We start from the raw sequence: 20,504 nt of genomic DNA on the forward strand, positions 1-20,504 counted from the left end.
TCTGCTTGTGGGCCTCCCCGGCACTCCTGGCACAGTGTGGAGGGGCCTTGGCCAAGTCAAGGAGCAAATAGGTATCGAAAACACTGAGAAAAGTTGGCTTTTGATGTGCCATTCTGGCCCCTGGAGAGGCCACTTACCAATCTTCTGGCTGAAGATCTTGTCAAAGGTTAATTCTCCTCTCTCCTCCAGATACTTTTGCATGACGCTGCGGATACTGAAAGAGGAAGCACGGCAAGGAGGTTATTTCTTGCTGCCTGCAGCTCAGGATGCAAAGACATGGCAAGCCGGAGAGCTCAGAGGGCAAGACTCTGCAGTTGCCCACCAGGGTGGGTCCCAGTTCGTTTGCAACAGGCAGAGGCTGAAAATGGCCACTCTCTTTCCACCTGGCCTATATCACTGGGCTGTTGTGAAGGCAACGTGGGGAAAGAGAGGCAAAAAAAACCCTGCAGGATCCCTGGCCGAATCTGGCCTGGAGGAAAACTCCTTCCTGACTGCAGGGAGCCCAGGACCGGCTCCTCCCTTCCTGCCCTCCCGGTCCGTCCAAATTCAGACTCTGCACGGCTGTCAGGTGCCCTCTAGCCCAGCCCCTGCTTAAGAACTGCCAAAGGAGGAGAGCTCCCTGAGGAACCTCCCAAACTGTGAGGAAGCCCTTCCTTCCTCATGTTTAGCCAAAAACTCTTTTGCTTTCATTTCAACCCGTTGGTTCTGGTCTGACCTCTGCTCTGTGCAACGGATTCTCCAAGGCGGCTTTCAGGGCCCCATCGTCTCCTCTCCAGGCACAACCGACCCAGCAGAGTGAGCAAGTCTGGCAGAGCTGCCTGCTTTCTTTCAACTCACACATCCCCAGGGAAAGTCTTCTGAGACTCTCATCCCATCCCAGCTAATTAGTCCCATAAAGTCCACTCAGTATTAGGGGGGGGGGGGGAGAGAATTAGCATGGCTGGCAAACACTTTCCAGAAAGGCTGGCCAAAAGGAGAAGGGGGAGACTTAATGGAAATTCTGCCTTGAAGAAGAACTCCGTTCTCGATCCCTTTCCAACCTGTCCATTTCCCTGCAGAGGAGAAACACCCAACAGCAGCAGCATCTCCACAACCACCCTGGCCCAGAAAGGGCATGACTGGGCTGAATTAGGCAAAATGAGGAGGGGGGAGGGGGTCTGAAGACAGCCATACACAAAAAACACAAGGTCAGCCACTGGACTCCCCCTCCCCCACAAACCGGCAGCAAGATGCTGAGCAAAGGACCAAAAAAAAAAAAAATACACTTTGCAGATTTCCTTTCTCACTGGGAATTTTACCCAAAACAAAGCAAGAACTGCAGCAGCAGCCCCTGGTCTGCTTTCCACAGTGGCAAGCACCACTCGGGGCCACCAATTTGGGAGGGCGGCAGAAGCTCTGGCAGCCAATTCCACCGGCCGGGGTGAACCCTTTCCGCCCCTCCGTTCCACTGCCGCTGCCCCAGCCACCTTGCCTTTCCGCCCCCAGCACACCCTCCCCACAGAGGCTCAGTCAACCCAGTCACCAGGAGGAGACCGCTAATAAGCCCCTCCCCGAGCAATTCAGAGGACGCCCTTCACCGCCCCGCCCCCCCCCAATTCCATCCGAAAGGTCACCCAGTCTGGCCTACTTAATCTATTTATTTTAAACATTTACTAGTCCACAGCCTGAGAGACACTCAGCCGCAGAATGCAGTTTGAGTCCAGCAGCACCTTTACGATCAACAAACTTTAATTCTGGGGGGGGGAGCCTCCGTGTGCAGGGGAGCCCCCCTGTGGGAGAGAAATCTAACAACACCCACAACAGCCACAACCACAAAGCCCGCATGCGCACCGAGGCGTCCACCCGGAATGAAACCAGCCTGTCCATGAGCGATAAATCACTTGCAGGCCGGCCACGGCCGAAGCGAGGCACAAAACCTTGACAGCATCCACCTGGCACCTCCAGACGCTTTGCCGGTCCAAGAGTGCTTCCGCCATGCATGGAGCCTGGGAACGGCGCATCCCATCAGCCAGGGTTCTCGCCAGGCCTCCCAAGGGCATGTGCCACACGTGGGGCTCCCGGGGGAGGCAAACACCCAAAAGAGAAAGGGCTCGGCCCCACGGAGGAGGTGGCGACCCAGTCGAAGGGAGGGAGCGAGGGGGTCAGCTGCCACTTCCCAGGACTCCCAAACAGGGATGCGGCCTGACCTTCCCAGCTGCCCCTCCCGCTCAGGCCCTCACCTGGACAGCCCGGAGGCCCCATGAGCCCCATGAGCCTGCCTGCCTGCCTGCGAAATTCAAAGTGGCCCCTGTGGCAGCCCCCTGGCAGTTGCTGGTGGAGGGCTGGTTTTCTAAAGCCCTTGGCAGCTGGGCAGGAGAAGGCGGCCGGGCAGGAAAAGAGGCAGGAGCTTCCTGGGCGGAGGATCCACGGCGGAGGCAGAGCAGGCAAAATGGAGACGCCTCCCTGCACCCCATCTCAGTCCACACACCTTGGCATGTCCCCCCCAACAAGGTGAAAGATGCACTAGGGGTCAACTGGGGCGGGCCAGGAGCCTGGGCAAGCCTCCCCCAAGAGAGAACTGGACAGAGAGGCTGGCCGGGGGGGGGGTCCCCCCTGGGGACGGGGTGTGTTTGCCAGCCTGCAGGAACAAGTCAAGGGCAGTCAGCAAAGGGAGCAGCCCAAGGGCAGGAAAGGGGGCAGACGGAGGGACTGACGGACACCCCGATGCCACCACCACGACTGCCGGAAATGCATGGGAAAGAACTGGGGTGGGTGGGTGGGCCAGGGATGACCCCGTGGGGCGGGGTCTGGCCTGCTGGCCCAGAGGTGCAAGAGCGGGGTGGGGGATACTTCAGCTGCCAGCATCCCCATAGGGACATATGGGGGGGGGGGAAGGTTGCTGGCAGACACACAGGCTTCAAGGTGGGGGTGGGGGTGGGGGTAGGGACCTTACACCTCCCCCCTTTGGAGACTGCTGAGGGGGGGATGTGCCCGGGAGGTCTCCAGGGGTGGGTCCCAAGGGAGCCTTGCCTGCTTGTCTGCTGCTCCCCCCCCCCCCGCCCGGCAGCGCTCACCTGGGCTCGGGCAGGCCGATCTTCTTGCTGGCGCGGGCGGCAGGTGAGCTCTTGCTCTTCTCCATGGCCATCAGGTAGCTCACGTCGGCCAGCACCGCTTCCAGGTCGGCCATCTTCACCCCGCCGGCTCCCCCGGAGCCCCCCACCGGCGAGGAAGACCAGGACCCCCTCCCTCCCGCCCCCCCAAGCCTCAGCCCATCCCCCCCCCGCCGCAGAAAAGGACCCGCGCCCCCCCCCCTGCCCGCGATGGGTCAGCAGCGGCGGCTAGTCCTGGGGGGGGCCCGGGGAGGAGGCGGGGGGCGCCCGCGGGCCCTCAGCCCCCCTCGCCGCGGGGGGGCCCAGCCGCAGAGCCGCCGGAGGGGCCATGGGGAGGGGGAGGGGGAGGGGGAGGGGAGGCGCGCCCGGCCGGTGGGGGGCTGGGTGAGGGCCTGGGGGGGGGGGGGTCGCTCCTCGCCCGCAAGCACCAGGGCGGCGCCCACAAGCCCAGCCGCGCCCGGACGCCGGAGGAGGAGGAGAGGAGGAGGAACGGACAAACGGGCGGCCCGACTAGAGGGGAGGGGGGCGAGGAGGAGGAGGAGCCCGCCCCCACCGCACCGGCCGCACCGCTCGCCCGCAGCCCGCTAAGGCGGATCCGCCGCCAGGGAGGGAGGGGCCGCTGCTGGTCACCGCCCACCCGCAGGAAGACGCTCGGGGCAGGGGTCTGTCGGCGGTGCCCAGCGGGCGCGGGGGGAGGGGGCACCGGACAGTTGGGGGGCCCCCACCCCCACCCCCACCCCCCACCCCCCACCCCCCACCCCGCGCTGTGTTAGAGCCCAACCCGGGGTTGCTTTGCGTACCGGACTCTGAGGGTTAGGGGTTCTCCCACCCCGGGAATGGGGACTTCGCCTACCTTCGAAGAGGTCCTCCCCCAAGGAGGAGAGCCCCTCCCGCCTTTAGAGGCTTTTCAGAAGGGCTGGCAAGAACAGCCACATCCACTGGCCCCCGGCCCCCCCCCCCCCCCGGGGCAGGGGCCCTCGCGCGGGCTTTTGTGGCGGAAGGAGGCTCGAAGCGGCTTCCAATCACCTGCCCTTCCTCTCCCCACAACAGACACCCTGGGAGGCAGGTGGGGCTGAGCGAGCTCCAAGAGAACTGGGACCGGCGCAAGGTCACCCAGCTGGATGCATGCAGAGGAGGAGGAGGGAAGCAACTCCCCAGTTCTCCAGATTAGAGGCTGCCACTCTTCAGCACAACACACCACACGGGCTCTCACAAAAGCTTATTCCCAGATAAGGCCCACAGGAATGGGGTTCAACGACACCTAGAATGGCAGATATTGGGGGGGGGGGATTTTACAGAGTAGTTGAGCAGTGGGGTAGGCTGCCTCAGGAGGTGGGGAGCTCCCCCTCCCTGGCGGTCTTCAAGCAGCAAGACCGGGGGCGGGGGGGGGGGCTAGATGGCCTGTCTGGCCCCTTCCCACTCTGGGCTTCCATGAGGTCTCCCTCTAGCCGGGGCAGGGCAGCAAAGCAATTTGGGATAAAAGCGAGTGAGGGGGAAAGGAAGAACATGACCCACCTGGCGGGGGGGGGGGGGTAGAGAGAGCAGCCCAGCAGTGGGACTGCAAAAAGGGCTTCCTTTGGGGGCGGAGGGGCCAGAGCGTGTAGCCCTCTGGCTAGTGGGCATCTGTACGAAATCCAGAGCAGGGCACAGAGAGGGTTTCTTTGGGCAAGGCAGGGCTTGGGGTGCAGGCACGGAGAGGGCCTTCGGGGCAGAGCCTACAGGGGGCTCAGGCCACAGCAGCCACGGCCTCCACTTCCACCCTCCCTAGGGGCTCGCTCCACCCCCTTCCCCGGCTACATCCTCCTGCTGAGGCTGCTAGGCAACCATGCTGTGCTTCTCCAGCTCTGCTCCTGAGAAGTGGGCAGGCCTGGAGATAGGAAGGGAGCACCAGGCATGAAACTGTAAGAGGCGGGGGAGGTAAATCCAGAGGGGCAACGGCGGATGGAGCACCTGGGATCTGTGCCAGAGCAGGATCCCAGTGAGGGACTGAGGCCCGGTCGCCTGCCGATGGCTTTTCCTCCTCCTCATACGTGACGGTGGCTGTGCTGCTCCCGAGGCAGAGCTGCCCAGCCCGGAATGTCTTGCCAAAGCCCACCCTGCTGCCAGGCCCCTGTGTGGCCCCGTGCCACGCTCTCACGCACACCCCCCAAATACCTCCCCTGTGCATCGTGAAACAGAAAACGTTGCATGCTGCTGGCCCACCGCTCCGGCACAGTTGCGAGTCTGTGGCAGGAAGACCCCGCCGACCTTGCAGGGGCCAGGAGGAGTCCACTGAGCTCCGCAGGGGCCACGAGATTTGAAGCAGCCTCTAGGCTGGATTTCTGCTCTACGCGGGCCTACCCTCATCCTGGATCCGGAAACTACAACTGGTTCAAAAGGCTGCGGCCAGAATCCTCACTCAGACATCCTGGAGAGCCCACATCCAGCCGGCACTCCAGCAACTTGGCTGGCTCCCAGTTGAATTCCAGATTTTGGTAACCACCTTTAAGGCCATACACGGTTTGGGCCCATTGTGCCTGAGAGACCGCCTCCCTGCTGACACCCCCAGAAGAGCCTTACGCTCCGCCACCTCCCACTGGCTGCAGATCCCTGGCCCAGAGAAGCACGTCGGACCTCAACAAGGGCCAGAGCCTATTCGGTCCTGGCCCCACCTGGTGGAACGAGCTCCCTGAGGAGATCAGAGCCCTGGCCGAACTCCCGCAGTTCCGCAGGGCCTGCAAAAGGGAGCTCCTCCACCAGGCATTTGCTTGAGCCCGACCGACTCGAAACATCTGCTGGTCCCCCCCCCCCCCAGACACCCTGCCATGACTGAACAATTTGATCTCCCCAGCGTTGTTGTTATTCATGGTGTGTTGTAATTGTTACTGATAGATTGGGATGTTCTATTAAAAATTGCATAATGGTATAGATTGTTATATTGTTCCTTGTAAATTTATGCAGCATTCCATGTAAACCGCCCAGCGCGACAAAGAATGGGCAGCATAAAAATCCAATAAATAAAATTATTTGCTCTTTACAGTGGAATTGGGGGGGGGAGTTTTGTACCTGTGCAAGGATATGGATCTGGCTTCCCACTCTAACCACTATTCTACAGGGCCCTCCCAGCTCACCGCTTATGCTCTCCAAAGAGCCCGAGTGGCAGAGCGAGAACTTTTGCGAGTTGCTGCTCAGGAGAAGTCCTGACGAAGTGAGCCATGGCTCACAAGAGCTGCTCCCCGGCCACAGATCTGGTGAGTGTGGAAGGAGCTGCTGGGCTCAGGCTCCTTGCTCCTGCTCCAGGCAGCCTCGCAGGGCGGCCCATCTAGACCTACCAGGAATCCAAGAGCAGAAGAGGCAGAACCTGACAGGGTGAGCCGCAAAGGGCCTCCTTGCTGCCTCCTGCTCCCCCACCAGCTTCCCACAAAGCCCATCCAATTCCAGCTTTATCGCCCGCTCAAAGCTCCAGCAGCTACTGTGGGGCCCCCTCTGAGAAGGCCGCGCCCGTTCTTGGAGACCCTCAGCCCCTGCTGCGGGGGAACTGCTTTTAGCCCAGGATGGCCTCTTAGTCCTCCTGCTCTCCTGCCTTGCAGCGGGGCCATGGTTGCTGCAAGAAGCGCAGATAATGCGCTCTAAGCCTGTCACCTCTGGGCAGGATTACCCCTCACCCAGCTGGCGGTGTGCAGGCATTTCGGAAAAGGATGCTTGAGGTCAGCTGGCTCAAGGAAATTCAAATGCTTTTCCTCCTCCCTGCTCTGCGGAGCCCCTGAGACTTGGCCTCAGATGCTGGTGGGCTGGTTGGGCGCCTGAGCAATCGCTGTCCCTCCAGAGAAGGCTGATGTGAGTGGCCATTTTGAGCAAGGACCCCCCATAGCAAAAAGACTTTCTCCGGAAGAAGAAACCAGGCCTCCCGGAATCGGGGCAAGGCTGGGGTGGCCGGTCTTATTCTGAACATAAACTACTCTGCTTGCAGGGCATCGGGTGGACTCCCCTTCGCCTTCTTCTCCTGGCCCCGAAGAAGAGCTTTGCTTTCTCCCTTTCGGCCAGAGCAGCTTGGACCGGCTGCCCCTTGGAAGGGCTCCTCCAGCTAATCCCAGGGCTAAGCTCCTGCCCTCCTCCCTCGCGGCTCCTGCGCCTTCCCCAGAGAACCTTCACGTGCCCTTCCGGGACAGCCGCCAAAGGGGCTGCGGGGGGTGGGGTGGGGGGCTGGCTCCTCCTGGGGTGGGGGGCGCTCCAGTCCCAAGAGCAGCTTCGTGCACCTCGGGCTGCATGTGGAGCTGCAGGGCAAGAGGGAGATGCTGCATCACGGGCTACCGGGGGAGAGATGCGCTTGGGCCCTGTGGAGCCTTGATGTGGCAAATGAGGGCCAAAAGCAGCAAGAGGATCATCAGCTGACCAGGTCACACTAATAACGATTCAGAGACAGATGTGGGGGAGCCAGAAGCAGAGGAGGATTTGAAATGTGTCCCTTCGCCAGGCCAGGGGCCACACCTCTGGATCTGGGAAGAACGGCTAAGAGCCCCAGCCAGCCAACACCCCAAACCGTCAACATGAAACCGCTCCCCTTGTCAGCCCCCATGGTCCCCCCCCTCACTGAGGAGTGAGGAGCTATTTTCCTGTATCTGGGGGGGGGGAGACTTTGCACAAATTTCATCAGTGCATCCAGAGCAGCTGATCTTCAGGGCGGTAATATAATATTCCCCACTAGACTTTAATCCCATTATGTTGCCATGTGGTTACTTGGACCCTCCCGCACGTCGGAGGAACAGATGTTGCTTAATTGGCCTGTCTGTGGCTCTCCGTTTGTCTGCTCCGAAAGGAGGCAAGATGGGCAGGCCTGGCGGGGGCATTGGAGACCCCGCCCGAGAGGTGCCAGTGGCTTGGCTTTGCCACAAGAAAGTCCCTCTTGCCACCCAGCCCCTCCCCCACTTCCCGGGTCTCATCTCTTGCTGCACTTCGGTACCCACACAGCCTTAGAGTCATAGAACGGGGAGGGACCTATGGGGTCATCTAGTCCACCCCCCTGCATAATGCAGGAACTCACATCTGCCTACCCACAGTGACCCCAACTTCATGCCCAAATGATCCCCCACACCAAAATCTCCAGCCCCCAGCCTGGCTCTGTCTTCTGTTGCGCTTGCTGTCCCTTCCAGTTCAGTGTAATTCTTTTTCCCCTTCTTGAAGATGGGGACAATGGGAACGCCACCTGTTCTGCAGGAATTGTCAAAAATAATGGCCAGAGGCTCAGAAATTACACCTGCAAGTTCTTTTAGTGCCCTTGGAGTTGGTTTCATTTAAGGAAACTAGGTGTTGATGGACTGACCCTCCAGTCCCAACTCCCCTCCCGCATCACATGAAATGACCTTGCCATGTTGAGCACGATTCCCTTTGTAGGAGAAGACTGAGGAGATGTGGGAATTGAGCAGTTCAGCCCTCTCTTCATCACCTGCTGGCAGGTGGAAGCCCTCTGGGACCACAGGTCAGTGGCTCTGAACCGGGCTGGCTGGCTGGCCGGCCAGCTGAACCCACCTAAACCTCAAAAACTGGGGTTGCCAGCCCTGGGAGGGGGAACCCCTGGAAATGGGGAGAGAGCCCTTCTTGGGAAAGCCCTTGGGAAAGCCGGGGCATCATGCCATCCGCCCATCCTGCAGAGCAGCCACGTTCCCCAGGGAACTGGAATTCCGGAGACACCCCAGGCCTCCCCTGGAGGCTGGCAACCCTAGGGGAGTGCAGGTCCCGGCCAACTCCCCTGGGGCCATGTAGCCAACCCAGAGCAGTGCAGGGATCAGAAGCCAGTCCTGGCCTTCCTTGGAATAACGTACACCCAACATACTGGGCCGTGCCCGAAGATGCGAGGAATTTATTAACCGCCACTCTCAGCGAAGCCGGCTCAGGGTGGGTTACAAGATACAACAAACTAAAATACAAGTCCCCTAAAAACCCCACCCAAACACAAAAACCAACAACAAACACAGCAGCAAACCACCCCCCCCCCCCCGGGGACTAGGGGGAAACTTTTAGGTACATGCAGCCTCCATGCTCAATGGCAGATTTTGCCCCCTTTCTACCACTTCAATGGCCTGTGGAAACACGATAATCACCTTTCCCTTTGGTTCACTGTGGGCATCTGGGCTGGTCTCAGAGGAGTCAGCTCCCTGCTGGAAAGAAGCACAGCCAAGGGCCTTGGCAAAAGGAGCAGGCTGCTGAGCTGCACCTGCAACCCAGGCCTCCTGGCCCCAAGTTAATATAGGCTGTCAGCAGCGTGTCCGTCCTCCCTCTGCAAAGACTCACAGGCCTCTGCAGTCAACTGGAGCCTTTTGGGCTGGAGCTCATTGCTTAATTGCTTAATTGGCTCAGGTGAGCCAGGTGGGCTGACCAGCCAGGGAGCTGCAGCTGGAGGAGGAGATTCTGCAAACACTCTGGAGTCTGCCCTGGTTTGTCTGCACCTCCATCCCCTCCTGCTGGTCAGAGCTCTCTGCCTGTTGAACATCTGGCTGGGCTAAGCTCTCCTCCAGCCGAGGCTCTGGGAGCTGGGCTCACAACAATGCCTTCCTCCAATCACCTTCTAAAAGAAGTGCCAGGCTGAGCCCAGCGGCCTACCTATTGGGGGCAACAGTGAGGTCCCCCCTTTGGAGCCCAGCGCTGCCCTCCGGAGCCCGAGTCTGGGGGGAGAGGGGCCCTGCTGCTGGAGCACAGGCCAACCCACCCTCTGCCGGAGGGCGCCACACCCAAGAGCCCCAATGGGAATGAGACCTCAAGCCCCCTCAAGAGCACAGGGTTGCAGGAGGGGCAGGAAGCCCCCCAGAATTACAACCGACCTGCAGGGGAAATGGCTGCTTTGCAGGGTGGTCTCGGTGGAATCATAGCCCCCACTGCATCCCCTCCCCTCCCCCAAATACTTCTCCTCCCAGTTGCCACCCCCAAGCCTCCAGGAAACCCTAACCCCCACCCTGGACTTTTTAGCTTTGTCACCAAACTGATGTGGTTCAGTGTGGCTCCCATGTGCCTCCTTGGCCAGAGAGGGCTGCCCCTGGGCCCCACGGTGGGGGGGGGCCCTGAGGAAGGAGGGCAGCAGGCCACCACCACGCCTGCAGCCCAGGCCTTCCGTGCCCCAGGCCAAGTCATGCCCCATTTCCTGCCCTCCTCTAATCTGCTGAATTGGCTGTCGGGGCCAGACTGTGAAATGGAAAATTAAGGGGGGGGGGGACAGGCTCAAAGCTCGAGACAAAAGGGGATTACAAGAATAGCCGCCAGCTGGACTGCCAGGGCCCTTGACTGGCATGCCACAGTCTTGTGCCAGAGACGTTGCGCATGCGGGCATGATCCCAGCCAGCAGTTCCAGCCTGCCCATGGGACTCCTCAAAGGTAAACCCCACAGGAGCGCATTGCCTCCTTCACGGAGGGAGCAGGCACGGAGGGAGCAGGCCTGTGCTCAAGGCAGGGCCTGGGGAAGCTGAGGCGGCCACGCTCCTCTTGAACAGCGCCTTCCTCCAGTCTGGGCAAGAAACAGGGACAGGGGAGCGGGACTCTCCTTGGGGATCTCCACTTCACTTGGAGAAGCTGTGCAGAAGGCTGGGGAGAGAGCCACTCCTGCCTCACCAAGCGGGAGGCCTGGGAACTGGCCCAGCTGCCCTTCTTCCACCTGTGGGACTTGCGCATGTGCCGATTTGGGGCGCACACCTGAAATCCAGGAACAACCTCTATTCGCCAGATACCACCTTGTTGGCACAATTTGTGTGGATGTCTGGGAAAGAAGGATTGGCTTCTCCCCCTCTTACCTCCCCCCCACCCGTCTCTTTTCCTCCCCGTAGCAGCCTGTGCCCCTTCGCTCCCCCCCCACACACACACACCTTTCTTCTGTTCCCTTCCCCTCTTCAGCCCCTTTGGCTCCCTCCTCCAGCCACCTTCCCTTTGCCTCTGCAAGCATCTCTCCTGCTCCTCTCCTCTCCTCTCCTGCCTAACAGGCTCGGAACCCTCAGCCACGTTAATTGTGCGTGGCCTAGCAACCCGGTCTGGGGAGAGCTCCATGGCACACTTTTCTCAGAGAGGGCTTCCATTGTGTTTGCTTTTTCCATTGCATAGACAGCTGCCATACTGGTGCCTGCCCCAGGCTTGTGGAACAGCACCCCCCTGCCGGTCCCTGGCCCCATAGAGGCCGCAGAGCCTCACTCACGGTGGTCTGGCTCAGAATGAGGCCTGATTCTTGGGGACAACTGCCTTTGCCCCTCTTGGTGGACAGGCAGGCCACCATCCGTGGCACAGTCTCCAGAGCCTGCAGCTCAGGCTCCCCCAGCACCCTTTGGGCAAACCACCGTCAGGCAGCGGTCCCAGTTCAACCTGGAGGGTATCTTTCTCGGAGGTTACTGTAACCTAGTTTCAAGGTCCAAACCTGCAGAGCCTTTGGAGTATCAACAATATTTTAAAATGTTTATTAATGGATATCATTTAATATTTGTGGTTGGCTTCACAAACAAGGAACTAGGAACTGCGCATAGTTTGCGTGGGTTCGGTGGAACAGGGACGCGATTGTCCGTTTTGACCCAATATTTTGTTTTGTTTTTTAAGTCGGTTCTCATTCTTCTAAAGAAAATAAACTTCTTGCGTGCCTGCCCCACCCAGGGACGCCCGAAAGCCACGCTCTGGGTCTGTGAGTTGAGAGTGCGGATTCTGCAGCATCATTCCCAGCGCCAACAGAGGAGCTCAAAGGGTGAATGGAGGGAAGAGAAACACATTTCACGAAGCGGAAACCGCTCTCCTCGTTCTTTTTTTTGCCTTTTTAAAAAAGGACATTTTGGTGAAATGGAAGTTTGATTTAGGTCCAGGGAGACCACTGCAGTGGGTCTGAATCCTGACAGCTCCAGGGAACCTGGAGGGAACCTCCATGTTCAGAGGCAGTCTAGATTCTAGATGTGGGTGGGCAACACCAGAACCCAGAGCCCCGCCCAGGTCCTTTCCCCGGGAACAGAAGGAATCACCCAGCATCTTCGAATGGCAAAGCTTTATTCAGCCAATAGGCAGCAGGAGCAAAGAGGAGCGGCAGGTGGCCGTGTGAAAGCCGGAGAACGGGCCCTCGTGGGCCCCCTCAGCCCCCGCCCAGCCCTCTTCAATGGGAGGCCGATGGGGGAGGAGGGGGCTTAGCTGGTGGGGTGGAAGGTCCCCCGCTGATGCCACTGCATGTCCCGGATGCGCCGCACAGACTGGATCTGGGGGTGCTGAGCCCCAAAATCGGCACTGTCCTTGTAGTCCCCCTTTTCAAGCAGGTACTGGTAACCTCGGTAGCCGGGATACTGGTACCCTACCCATCTGCCGAGGGAAGAGGAGGACAGCCTCACAATGACGCCCCGGGCACCCCCCTGCCCACAAGCACAGCGGCAGAGCGGCAGAGCGGCAGAGGGCCCTGGGCTGCAGAGAGCCTGACTCTGGGCCGGAGCCTGACCCCTCCACCTCCAGGGGGTCATTGCCCCCCCCACCTCCCATGCACAGGCCAAACCCCTCTGACCGACCGGGAGGCAGCAGACTGGGAAGCCAAACTGCTCAGCAGACAGTCGGACCCCGAGTGCCCGCAGAAGACTTACGTGCCGCTCTGCACACGCACAGAGGAGACCTTCTCCTGGTAGCCATGGGCATGGAAGCTGGGCACATCATCGTCGATTATCTCAATTTTCTTCCCGGTGAAGCCGGGGTTCTCGAAGAGGACAATCTTGTGCTCCTGGCTGTCCTGGGGGGGGGGGGGGCAAGCACAGACCATGCTCAGCAGCAGCAGCCGCCGCAGGAGCCCCTGAGGCCCGATACGGGGTGGGGGGAGGGAGGGGGGATTCACAGGCCAAGGGCTGTTGTGAAGGCAGAGGCAGCCCCAGGATTTCTAAAAGGAAGGCAAGGGCACGCGAACGAGGGCGGCAGGCACGACAGAGGGCAGCCCGGCAGAAAGGACCACCGCCCCCGGCCCCCCATGGATGCTGCCTGCGGGTACAAACCCCGGGCTCAGCCCCTCGAAGGCAGGCCAGGCCCCTCTGGCTCAGCTGGGCCGGGCCTGCCTTCTGCCCTGCCTGGCACCGCTCAGCACAGGCCGCCGGAGGGGAAGGGCTGCGGGCCCCTGCGAGCGGCCTCTAGCCCCCCCCCCCGCCCCCCGCCCCCCGCCCTCCTCCGGCTCCTGCTCACCACTTTGATGGGCCTGAGGGCGGCGATGCTGTCGCTCCTGCGGCTGTTGGTCCACGAGTCCCAGCGGGGATACTCGCCCTTCTCGAAGACAAACTGCTCCCCTTTGCAGTTGGGCTGCTCGTAGCCCACCCACCTGGGAAGACACCGGCAGCTGAGCGGGGCCGGCCAGAAGAGGGCGCTCCCCCCCCCGGCCGCCTCCCGCCCCCCCCCCCCTCGGCTACATACGGGCCCGCCTGCACGAGTATGGAGGCCACTTTCTCCAGGCCGGCCTCCTTCACGTTGTTGCAGGCAGCCGACAGCTCCTGGGAGCGGCCCTGGAAGTTCTCCTGCTCGAAGATGACGATCTGCAAGGAGGGAACGGGGGGGGGGGGGGGATGCTAAGCCGAAGAGAGCAGCCGGCTGACCGACGCGCTCCTCCCGGCGCTCCTGCGGCCCTTCTGCGCCGTCTCTCCCGCCTGGCCCGGGAGCCCGGGAGCCCCGAGCGCAGCGAAGCAGACCTCCCTCGCCTGGAGACCCGCCCCGCCCCGCCCCAGGGGAACCACAGCCGCCCAGCCCTTCTGCGGGGGGGGGGGAGATGGGGGCCACCTGTCCTGCCTCCTTTGGGAGGGGAAGGGCTGGGACTCGCCTTGGGCACTCCCTCCTCTATGACCCCACAGGGGGGTCTTCCTGGAAGCTTGCAATGCAGATCCAGGTGGTCTCCCTTCCTCCACAACAAAGCCAACCTGGTGGTGGTGGTGGGGGGGGGAGCCAACATCCAGCCAGCCATCCCATAGGAATGCCCTCCAAAATACGCCCCCCCCCTGCACAAAGCTGCCCCCGATTGTGCACCAACCTTGGAAGCCATTGGCTGCTGCTTGGAAGCTTGGTGGTCCGAAGCCATGATGAGGCCTCCCTGGCTTTTCCCTGGGGAGAGACCCTCAAATAATGGGATGACATGCATGGGGGGGGGGCAGGCAAGTCACGTCCCACCTGGCCTCCAAGCTGCAACCCAACAATGTGGCACTTGGGCCCAGGGGCAGGGGACATGGGGCCACCAACCCTCCCGCCCTCCCTCCCTCCCTCCCTCCCTCCCTCCCTCCGTGCCCCACGCCTGCCTGGCCCCTGTTCTTGCAGACCTTCTGAGCCACAGCCCAGCAGCCGCTCCAGAGCTTCCACCCCCACACACACACACACACAGATCACGTGCAGATAACACAGTTCCATTCCAGGTTTGTGCATGGAACACGATCAAAACATCAGACAGGCACATTTCCCAAAAGCTCAGGTATTGCACTGAAATACAAAGGCTCACATGCCGGCCAGGCCAAGGGCAAAGGAACCCAGGAAGCAACGGAGGACAGATCAATGCCACCCCCCCCATGACCCACATCTATGGGCTCTCTGGGCACAACCCAGCACAGCACAGCGGCTTCAACACCAGGGCCAGCCTGCCCTCCCCCTGCCTCCTGGGCAGACCACGGCGGGGGTGTTGGTGGGGCTTGGATCGGGGTGACCCCGGGAGCCTTTCCCACCCCCTGGGCGACACGGACCCCTTGCAAAGCCTCACAACGAGAGGGAAGGTCTTACCGCTGACACGAAAGCGCTTATGCCACTGAACGGCGCTGCGGCCGAGGGGGGAGATTTATACCTGCCAGCTGCGTCCGTGTGCCAGCGGTGCACCGCGCTCGGGACCGTGTGACCCGTGTGGAGACTGCTGGATTAGCGGGCAATGAAAACGGAGAGCAGCTGAGCCCACCCGGCCCTTTGTCCGCCTAAAGACCCAGCGGCCGAGCGATTTCATGAGCTGTCACATTTGGGCCGGCGCCTTTGTCCGGGCAGGGAGATCGGGATCTGCCAGCCTCAGCAGCATCGGTGCCAAGCCCCCTGGGCATCCTCTGGGAACAATGCGGCCCCTGCCACACTGGCCCCCCTCCCTGGGGGACGAGGCCAAAGTGCCTTGCTCAGCAGTTGTCATGGGGGGTGGCAGGGGGGCTGGGTTTTGCTCAGAGTGGACCCGCCCTGGGGAAAGTGCAGGCCCCACTGTGCCAGATGTTGGGATGCCAGCCTCTGGGGAGGGGGGGACAAGGCCTTGGCTCTTGGGGGTGGGCTTTCGAGCATGGCCAGCTCTCCACGCCCGGGGCTGCTTGCAGGAAAGCACCAGCTGCCCTATTCAGGCTGAACCTGTCCACAGATCGTCCCCTTGACCAGCACTGTAGGGGTGCCTCTCTTGGATCCCAGAATGTAGTTAATTTTGGATCCCATTGTAGTTAATTTTATCTCTGCTTTGTCTCTGGGTGGCCCAAGGGACACTCACAGCCCATAAGGAAAAACTCAGAGGTCACCCTTATGAAGCTTCCTTCTGACCTGGAGGGATGGGGGCAGCTGCCCAGCCCAGCCTGTCACTCCCGGAGTCCTGCGTGTAGTTCTGGAGGCCCCACTTCCAAAAGGACGTGGACAACATGGGGAGGGGGCAGAGGAGAGCGACAAGGAGGGTCGTCCGGGGCAGCCTGGGGACCCAGTCCAGGGGAAAGGCTGAGGGACGGGAAGGTTCAGCCTGGAGAAGAGGAGGCTGAGAGGGGACAGGAGGGCTCTCTGGAAGGATCTGAAAGGCTGTCCTTGGAGGAGGGCAGGGAGCGGTTCCTGTGGGCAGCAGAGGAGAGGCCGTCTTCAAGCAACGGCTGGACAGGTCCTTCTCCTGGATGCTTGAGGCGGATCCTGCACTGAGCAGGGGGTGGACTAGATGGCCTGCATGGCCCCTTCCCACTCTAGGATTCTAGGAGTCTAGTTCAGCAGTGGAATGGGCTGCCTAAGGAGGTGGGGAGCTCCCCCTCACTGGTGGCCGTAGAATCATAGAACCATAGAGATGGAAGGGGCCATGCAGGCCATCTAGTCCAACTCCCTGCTCAACGCAGGATCAGCCCAGAGCATCCTAAAGCATCCAAGAAAAGTGTGTATCCAACCTTTGCTTGAAGACGGCCAGTCTTCAACCTTTCTGAGGCTGGGGACCGGCAGGGCATCGGTCCGCGCCCGCACGGACCACGCGCGCAGCGGCCACGCATCGGGCCTGGGAAGTTTTTTACCGCGGGGGGGGGGGCGGGGAGAGGGAGCCGTGGCCCGGCGCCATGGCCGTCGTGGCCCGCAGGTTGGGGACCACTGCCCTAAAGCATGTTCTTTGCCTTTGTTCTCACTAGCAGTGGATCCTTTTGCACTTTCCCTCCTTATATTGTACTTTTATGTGCTATTACTGGCTTATTGTTGTTGTTGGGCAAAACCAAAGTCATAACCACAGATGGATCACCAACAAATGGAGACCTCAATGGAGCCCAAATGGGGCAAGTCAAAGAATTTGCATACGGAGGCTCCTGGGTGAAAGAAAGTGCCCTCGACCCCTGGAGCCCCCAGTGGGATTGGCCCAGCAGCATCAGCAGCCGCCTCGCTCAAACGGCGCCTCTGGAGCAAGACAAACATCTCCCTCAAGACCAGAGTCCGTCTCTTCCGGACACGAATCCTGCCAATCCAAGGACTTCCCACAAACTCGAGACCTTCCCAATGTGCTGCCAGCGGCAGATTCTGGGTGTCTCTCTCTGCGATCAGAATCGAAGTGAGACAATTCGGACAAAACGTGACAGCCGGCCGCAAATTAAAGAATGAATCCAAAAGCGCTGACAGCAGCGAGAACACCAGCAGACCAACTCATAAACCCCTCTGGCGAGAAGGACCCACTGAGTGGAAGAGCCAGAAACTGGCGCCAAGGAAGGCAGGGCTGCAGCAGACGGAGGAAGGCCCCAGAAACCACGTGGCCAAACTGCTGCCACCGACCCCCAAGAGTTGAAACGTATTATAAGCGAGGCAAAAATCCTTGGGCACCTGCAGCAGCGTATTGGCTGGGAGGACCACCCGCTCCACCAATCGCCAGCTCAAGGAGAAAAGGAGGCGGGAGTGCTGAAGGGGGTCCTTCACGTGGTGCCTGCCAGCACCCTTCCTGGTGCCCACCCCAAGGGTTTTCAGAAATGGACGGGATTCCATTGTGCTCTTTCTTCTGATTGGCCACTGGGGGTTCGATGGACTGTGCAGATTTTTTTAAAACTATTGCTTGGACAGCAGCTGCCAGCACAACCCAATGAATCTTCACTGTGCTGCTGATGGGACACTGCGGCAGCCATTTTGTGGCTGGCTCCGCCTCCGGTGACAGCCATTTTGTGGCCGAGCCAAGCTAGCAGGCCAAGTCGAGGCAGGGAGAATTAATTGGACCCGTCAGTTCTCACATAGGAACCAAGGGTTAAATTTGAGATTCCCGCCCCACGAGAATGACTTGCTAGAAATCCTTTTTGCGGGGGCTGAATACTGGTGGCAGAGCGGCAAAGAAATCTAAAGAAACAAATAAATAAATAGCCTACAGAGCTTGTAAATGTTATTCTCTGCATGCCCCGATTCTACTCTGTGATTTCCAATACACTGGTCAGAGATATTTGCAAACCAGCAACGTTGTTGCATGCAGAACATGCTATCACTCATTCAAGCCACTGAGGAAAGCTCTGAAAACATGTCTTTTAATCAGTCCCTGTTTTGGCATCAAGTACTAATTCGAATTAAAGACTTCTTCTTCACGATTCTTTGTAGCCAGTATGTCGGTTTCTCCGTCCAAACTCACAGGACTGAGAAACCTGCACGAGAACACTTCAGTCTTCCAGGACATTAAATGGGACTGTTTTATTGCAAAGAAACATTGAGAACAGACTGGAAAGGGGAACTGCTGAGATGCAAGTTATGACAGCGCTCAAAACATTGGAATTTCCAGGACTCAACAGGGACATTGGTTTCCTATCGCACTCCATAGACTAACCTCATTCAGCTCTTATGTCTACATTCCTTATACTTCCCTCTTCATTTTATTTCACTTGGGACCATGGGGCTGTAATGTGATGTGATGAACTATGTAATGTCATTTAGTATCCAATTCTCTGGTCTTCGGACAGGAGACCAAACTCAGTCTGGCTTGTCACTTGTAGGGATGCTCCCATGCTTGGGTGGTGGCCGATGGGGTTAGCAACAGACCTCTTTTAATTACTTCTTTTCAGAGTTGGGAATGTGTCTGTCATTAATCACTAACTTTAAGATTTTTATTTTCCTTCTGTTTTGTGAACAGCGATTGAACCCAAAGGACTTATGAATGCAGTTTGTTATTCTAGTAAGGCATAATTTGACCTTCCTTCTGCTGCGCATGAGGCTAATCTGTTCTCTCGTTATGTGTGTGTTCTGAGGATTCTGAGGATGTGTGCATGCACATGGAAGCGCACCCCTAGAATAAGGCAGAAAGGCTGGAGAGTCAATTGGGCATAGTGGTTAAGAGGGGTCATCTCTGCTCCAAAGAACCTGGTAATCAGTTCTCTCGGAGCTCTCTCAGCCCTGCCTGCCTCACAAGGTGCTTGTTGTGGGGAGGGGAAGGGAAGGAGATTGGAAGCCGCTTTGAGATTCCTTAGGGCAGATGAAAACCTAGTTTTCTTCTGAAAACGGTTACAGCCTGAGCAGTTCCACAGTGGAACTGGCTCCCCTCCCCCCCCCCTCCAAGGCTTCCAGCAGGGGCTGGGCAACCGTGCGCCAGGGAGGGTCAAGGCTGATCCTGCATTGAGCAGGGGGTCAGCTGAGTGGGTTTCTGTGGCCTCTCCCTCTGGAGACCTGGCTTTAAGTGCTGCATAGTGGAGACAGTCCATCAACGGGGGGGGGGGGGCTCTCCAATAACTGGCACAAGAGCTGATGGTCCAGGGGGAGAACAAGATGCAATTTAATAAAGATAAGTGTAAAGTTCTGCATCTGGGTCAGAAAAATGAAAAGCATGCCTACTGGATGGGGGATACGCTTCTAGGTAACACTGTGTGTGAACGAGACCTTGGGGTACTTGTGGATTGTAAACTAAACATGAGCAGGCAGTGTGATGCAGCGGTAAAAAAGGCAAATGCCATTTTGGGCTGTATCAACAGAGGCATCACATCAAAATCACAAGATGTCATAGTCCCATTGTATACGGCACTGGTCAGACCACACCTGGAGTACTGTGTGCAGTTTTGGAGGCCTCACTTCAAGAAGGATGTAGATAAAATTGAAAGGGTACAGAGGAGAGTGACGAGGATGATCTGGGGCCAAGGGACCAAGCCCTATGAATATAGGTTGAGGGACTTGGGAATGTCCAGCCTGGAGAAAAGGAGGTTGAGAGGGGACATGATAGCCCTTTTTAAGTATTTGAAAGGTTGTCACTTGGAGGAGGGCAGGATGCTGTTTCTGTTGGCTGCAGAGGAGAGGACACGCAGTAATCGGTTTAAACTTCAAGTACAACGATATAGGCTAGATATCAGGAAAAAAAAATTTCAGTCAGAGTAGTTCAGCAGTGGAATAGGCTGCCTAAGGAGGTGGTGAGCTCCCCCTCACTGGCAGTCTTCAAGCAAAGGTTGGATGCACACTTTTCTTGGATGCTTTAGGATGCTTAGGGCTGATCCTGCATTGAGCAGGGGGTTGGACTAGATGGCCTGTATGGCCCCTTCCAACTCTATGATTCTATGAACGTCTTTGGTAGTGGGGGTGGGGGATGGGGAGGTGGTCCTTTCATTTCCCATAGCCAGCATGGTGTCATGGTCAGGAGTGGCAGCCTCTCATCTTGATTCCCTGCTCCTCCTCTGCAGGTAGCCCACCTGGGGGACCCTGGGCCAGACCCCATCACCGCTTGTCCGAACCTTCAGCACTGGGACACTCAACAGCCCCCCAGCCCCCCAGCCCCCCCTCAATCCGAGCAACCTCAGCCCCAGTTGCAGGTTCCCCGCCGCCTGCCAGGGAAGGGCTCCGTGCCAGAGTAGAAAGTCCCCTGCCTGCCTGCTGGGCCCTGGAACCGAGAGCAGCCTTCAGGGGGGAAGCTGGGCACCCACCAGGCCCTGCTGGGACCCACTCACTGGACATGCTCCCCCACCCCCGGCGTGAATTCAAACTGGACTACCCCCCCCCCACAGGCAGGCAGGCAAGTGCTCCTCTGCATGTTTTCCCAGTGGCCTAAGAAAACACAACTATGCAGGAGGTGGGGGGGGGGACACACAAAGTCACCGCAAGGAAGTGTCAGGGAAGGAGAGGTGGTCAGGGTCACCCGGCAAACAGAGGCTGGCCCTGGGGCACTCAGAGAGAGAACCGAGGCAAGACCGGGGGGGGGGGGTCTGTCTTCTCTCCCCCAGCAACTGATTCCACCCCCCCGCCCCCATCCAGCCAGGCCTGCCTCTGCCTGCAGCAGGAAGCAGCCTCCCCCCATGGCCCCAAGGGGAGAAA

The 20,504-nt window shown here is 59.2% G+C and overlaps 2 protein-coding genes across 3 annotated transcripts in view; both read right to left on the reverse strand.

Annotated features, from left to right (window-relative positions):
* GRK3 (G protein-coupled receptor kinase 3) overlaps nt 1–9,346 on the reverse strand; it is a 31,911-nt gene extending 22,565 nt beyond the window's left edge. The window contains exons 1-2 of one of the 2 annotated variants that reach the window (XM_077307770.1): nt 9,167–9,346; nt 138–214 (exon numbers count right to left, since the gene is read on the reverse strand). In XM_077307770.1, the coding sequence (XP_077163885.1) occupies nt 138–214; nt 9,167–9,192 (103 nt within the window). In that variant the 5' untranslated portion in view covers nt 9,193–9,346. Of the gene's footprint in view, nt 1–137; nt 215–3,053; nt 3,699–9,166 lie in introns of those variants that run through there. The other variant, XM_077307769.1, reaches the window with a different exon arrangement.
* Nucleotides 9,347–12,048: 2,702 nt separating this feature from the next.
* Nucleotides 12,049–14,878, reverse strand: CRYBB2 (crystallin beta B2). The gene is made up of 6 exons (XM_077308517.1): nt 14,790–14,878; nt 14,056–14,126; nt 13,449–13,567; nt 13,224–13,356; nt 12,641–12,783; nt 12,049–12,368 (listed from the first exon to the last, which is right to left on the reverse strand). Exons 2-6 carry the CDS (start codon nt 14,101–14,103, stop codon nt 12,200–12,202), a joined length of 612 nt encoding a protein of 203 aa, XP_077164632.1. The 5' UTR covers nt 14,104–14,126; nt 14,790–14,878; the 3' UTR covers nt 12,049–12,199.
* Between the last annotated feature and the right edge of the window lie 5,626 nt (nt 14,879–20,504).

This window comes from Paroedura picta, chromosome 13 (assembly GCF_049243985.1).
Source record: "Paroedura picta isolate Pp20150507F chromosome 13, Ppicta_v3.0, whole genome shotgun sequence".
In the NCBI taxonomy this organism is placed as follows: domain Eukaryota; kingdom Metazoa; phylum Chordata; class Lepidosauria; order Squamata; family Gekkonidae; genus Paroedura; species Paroedura picta.

Coding starts and splice junctions, on each gene's coding strand:
- CRYBB2 (XM_077308517.1), bottom strand. CDS start 14,103: ATGGCTTCGGACCACCAAGCTTCCAAGCAGCAGCCAATGGCTTCCAAG. Junction 13,568..14,055: donor AGCAGCCAATGGCTTCCAAG/GTTGGTGCACAA, acceptor CCCTCCTTGCAG/ATCGTCATCTTCGAGCAGGA. Junction 12,369..12,640: donor GTGCGTGTGCAGAGCGGCAC/GTAAGTCTTCTG, acceptor TTCCCTCGGCAG/ATGGGTAGGGTACCAGTATC.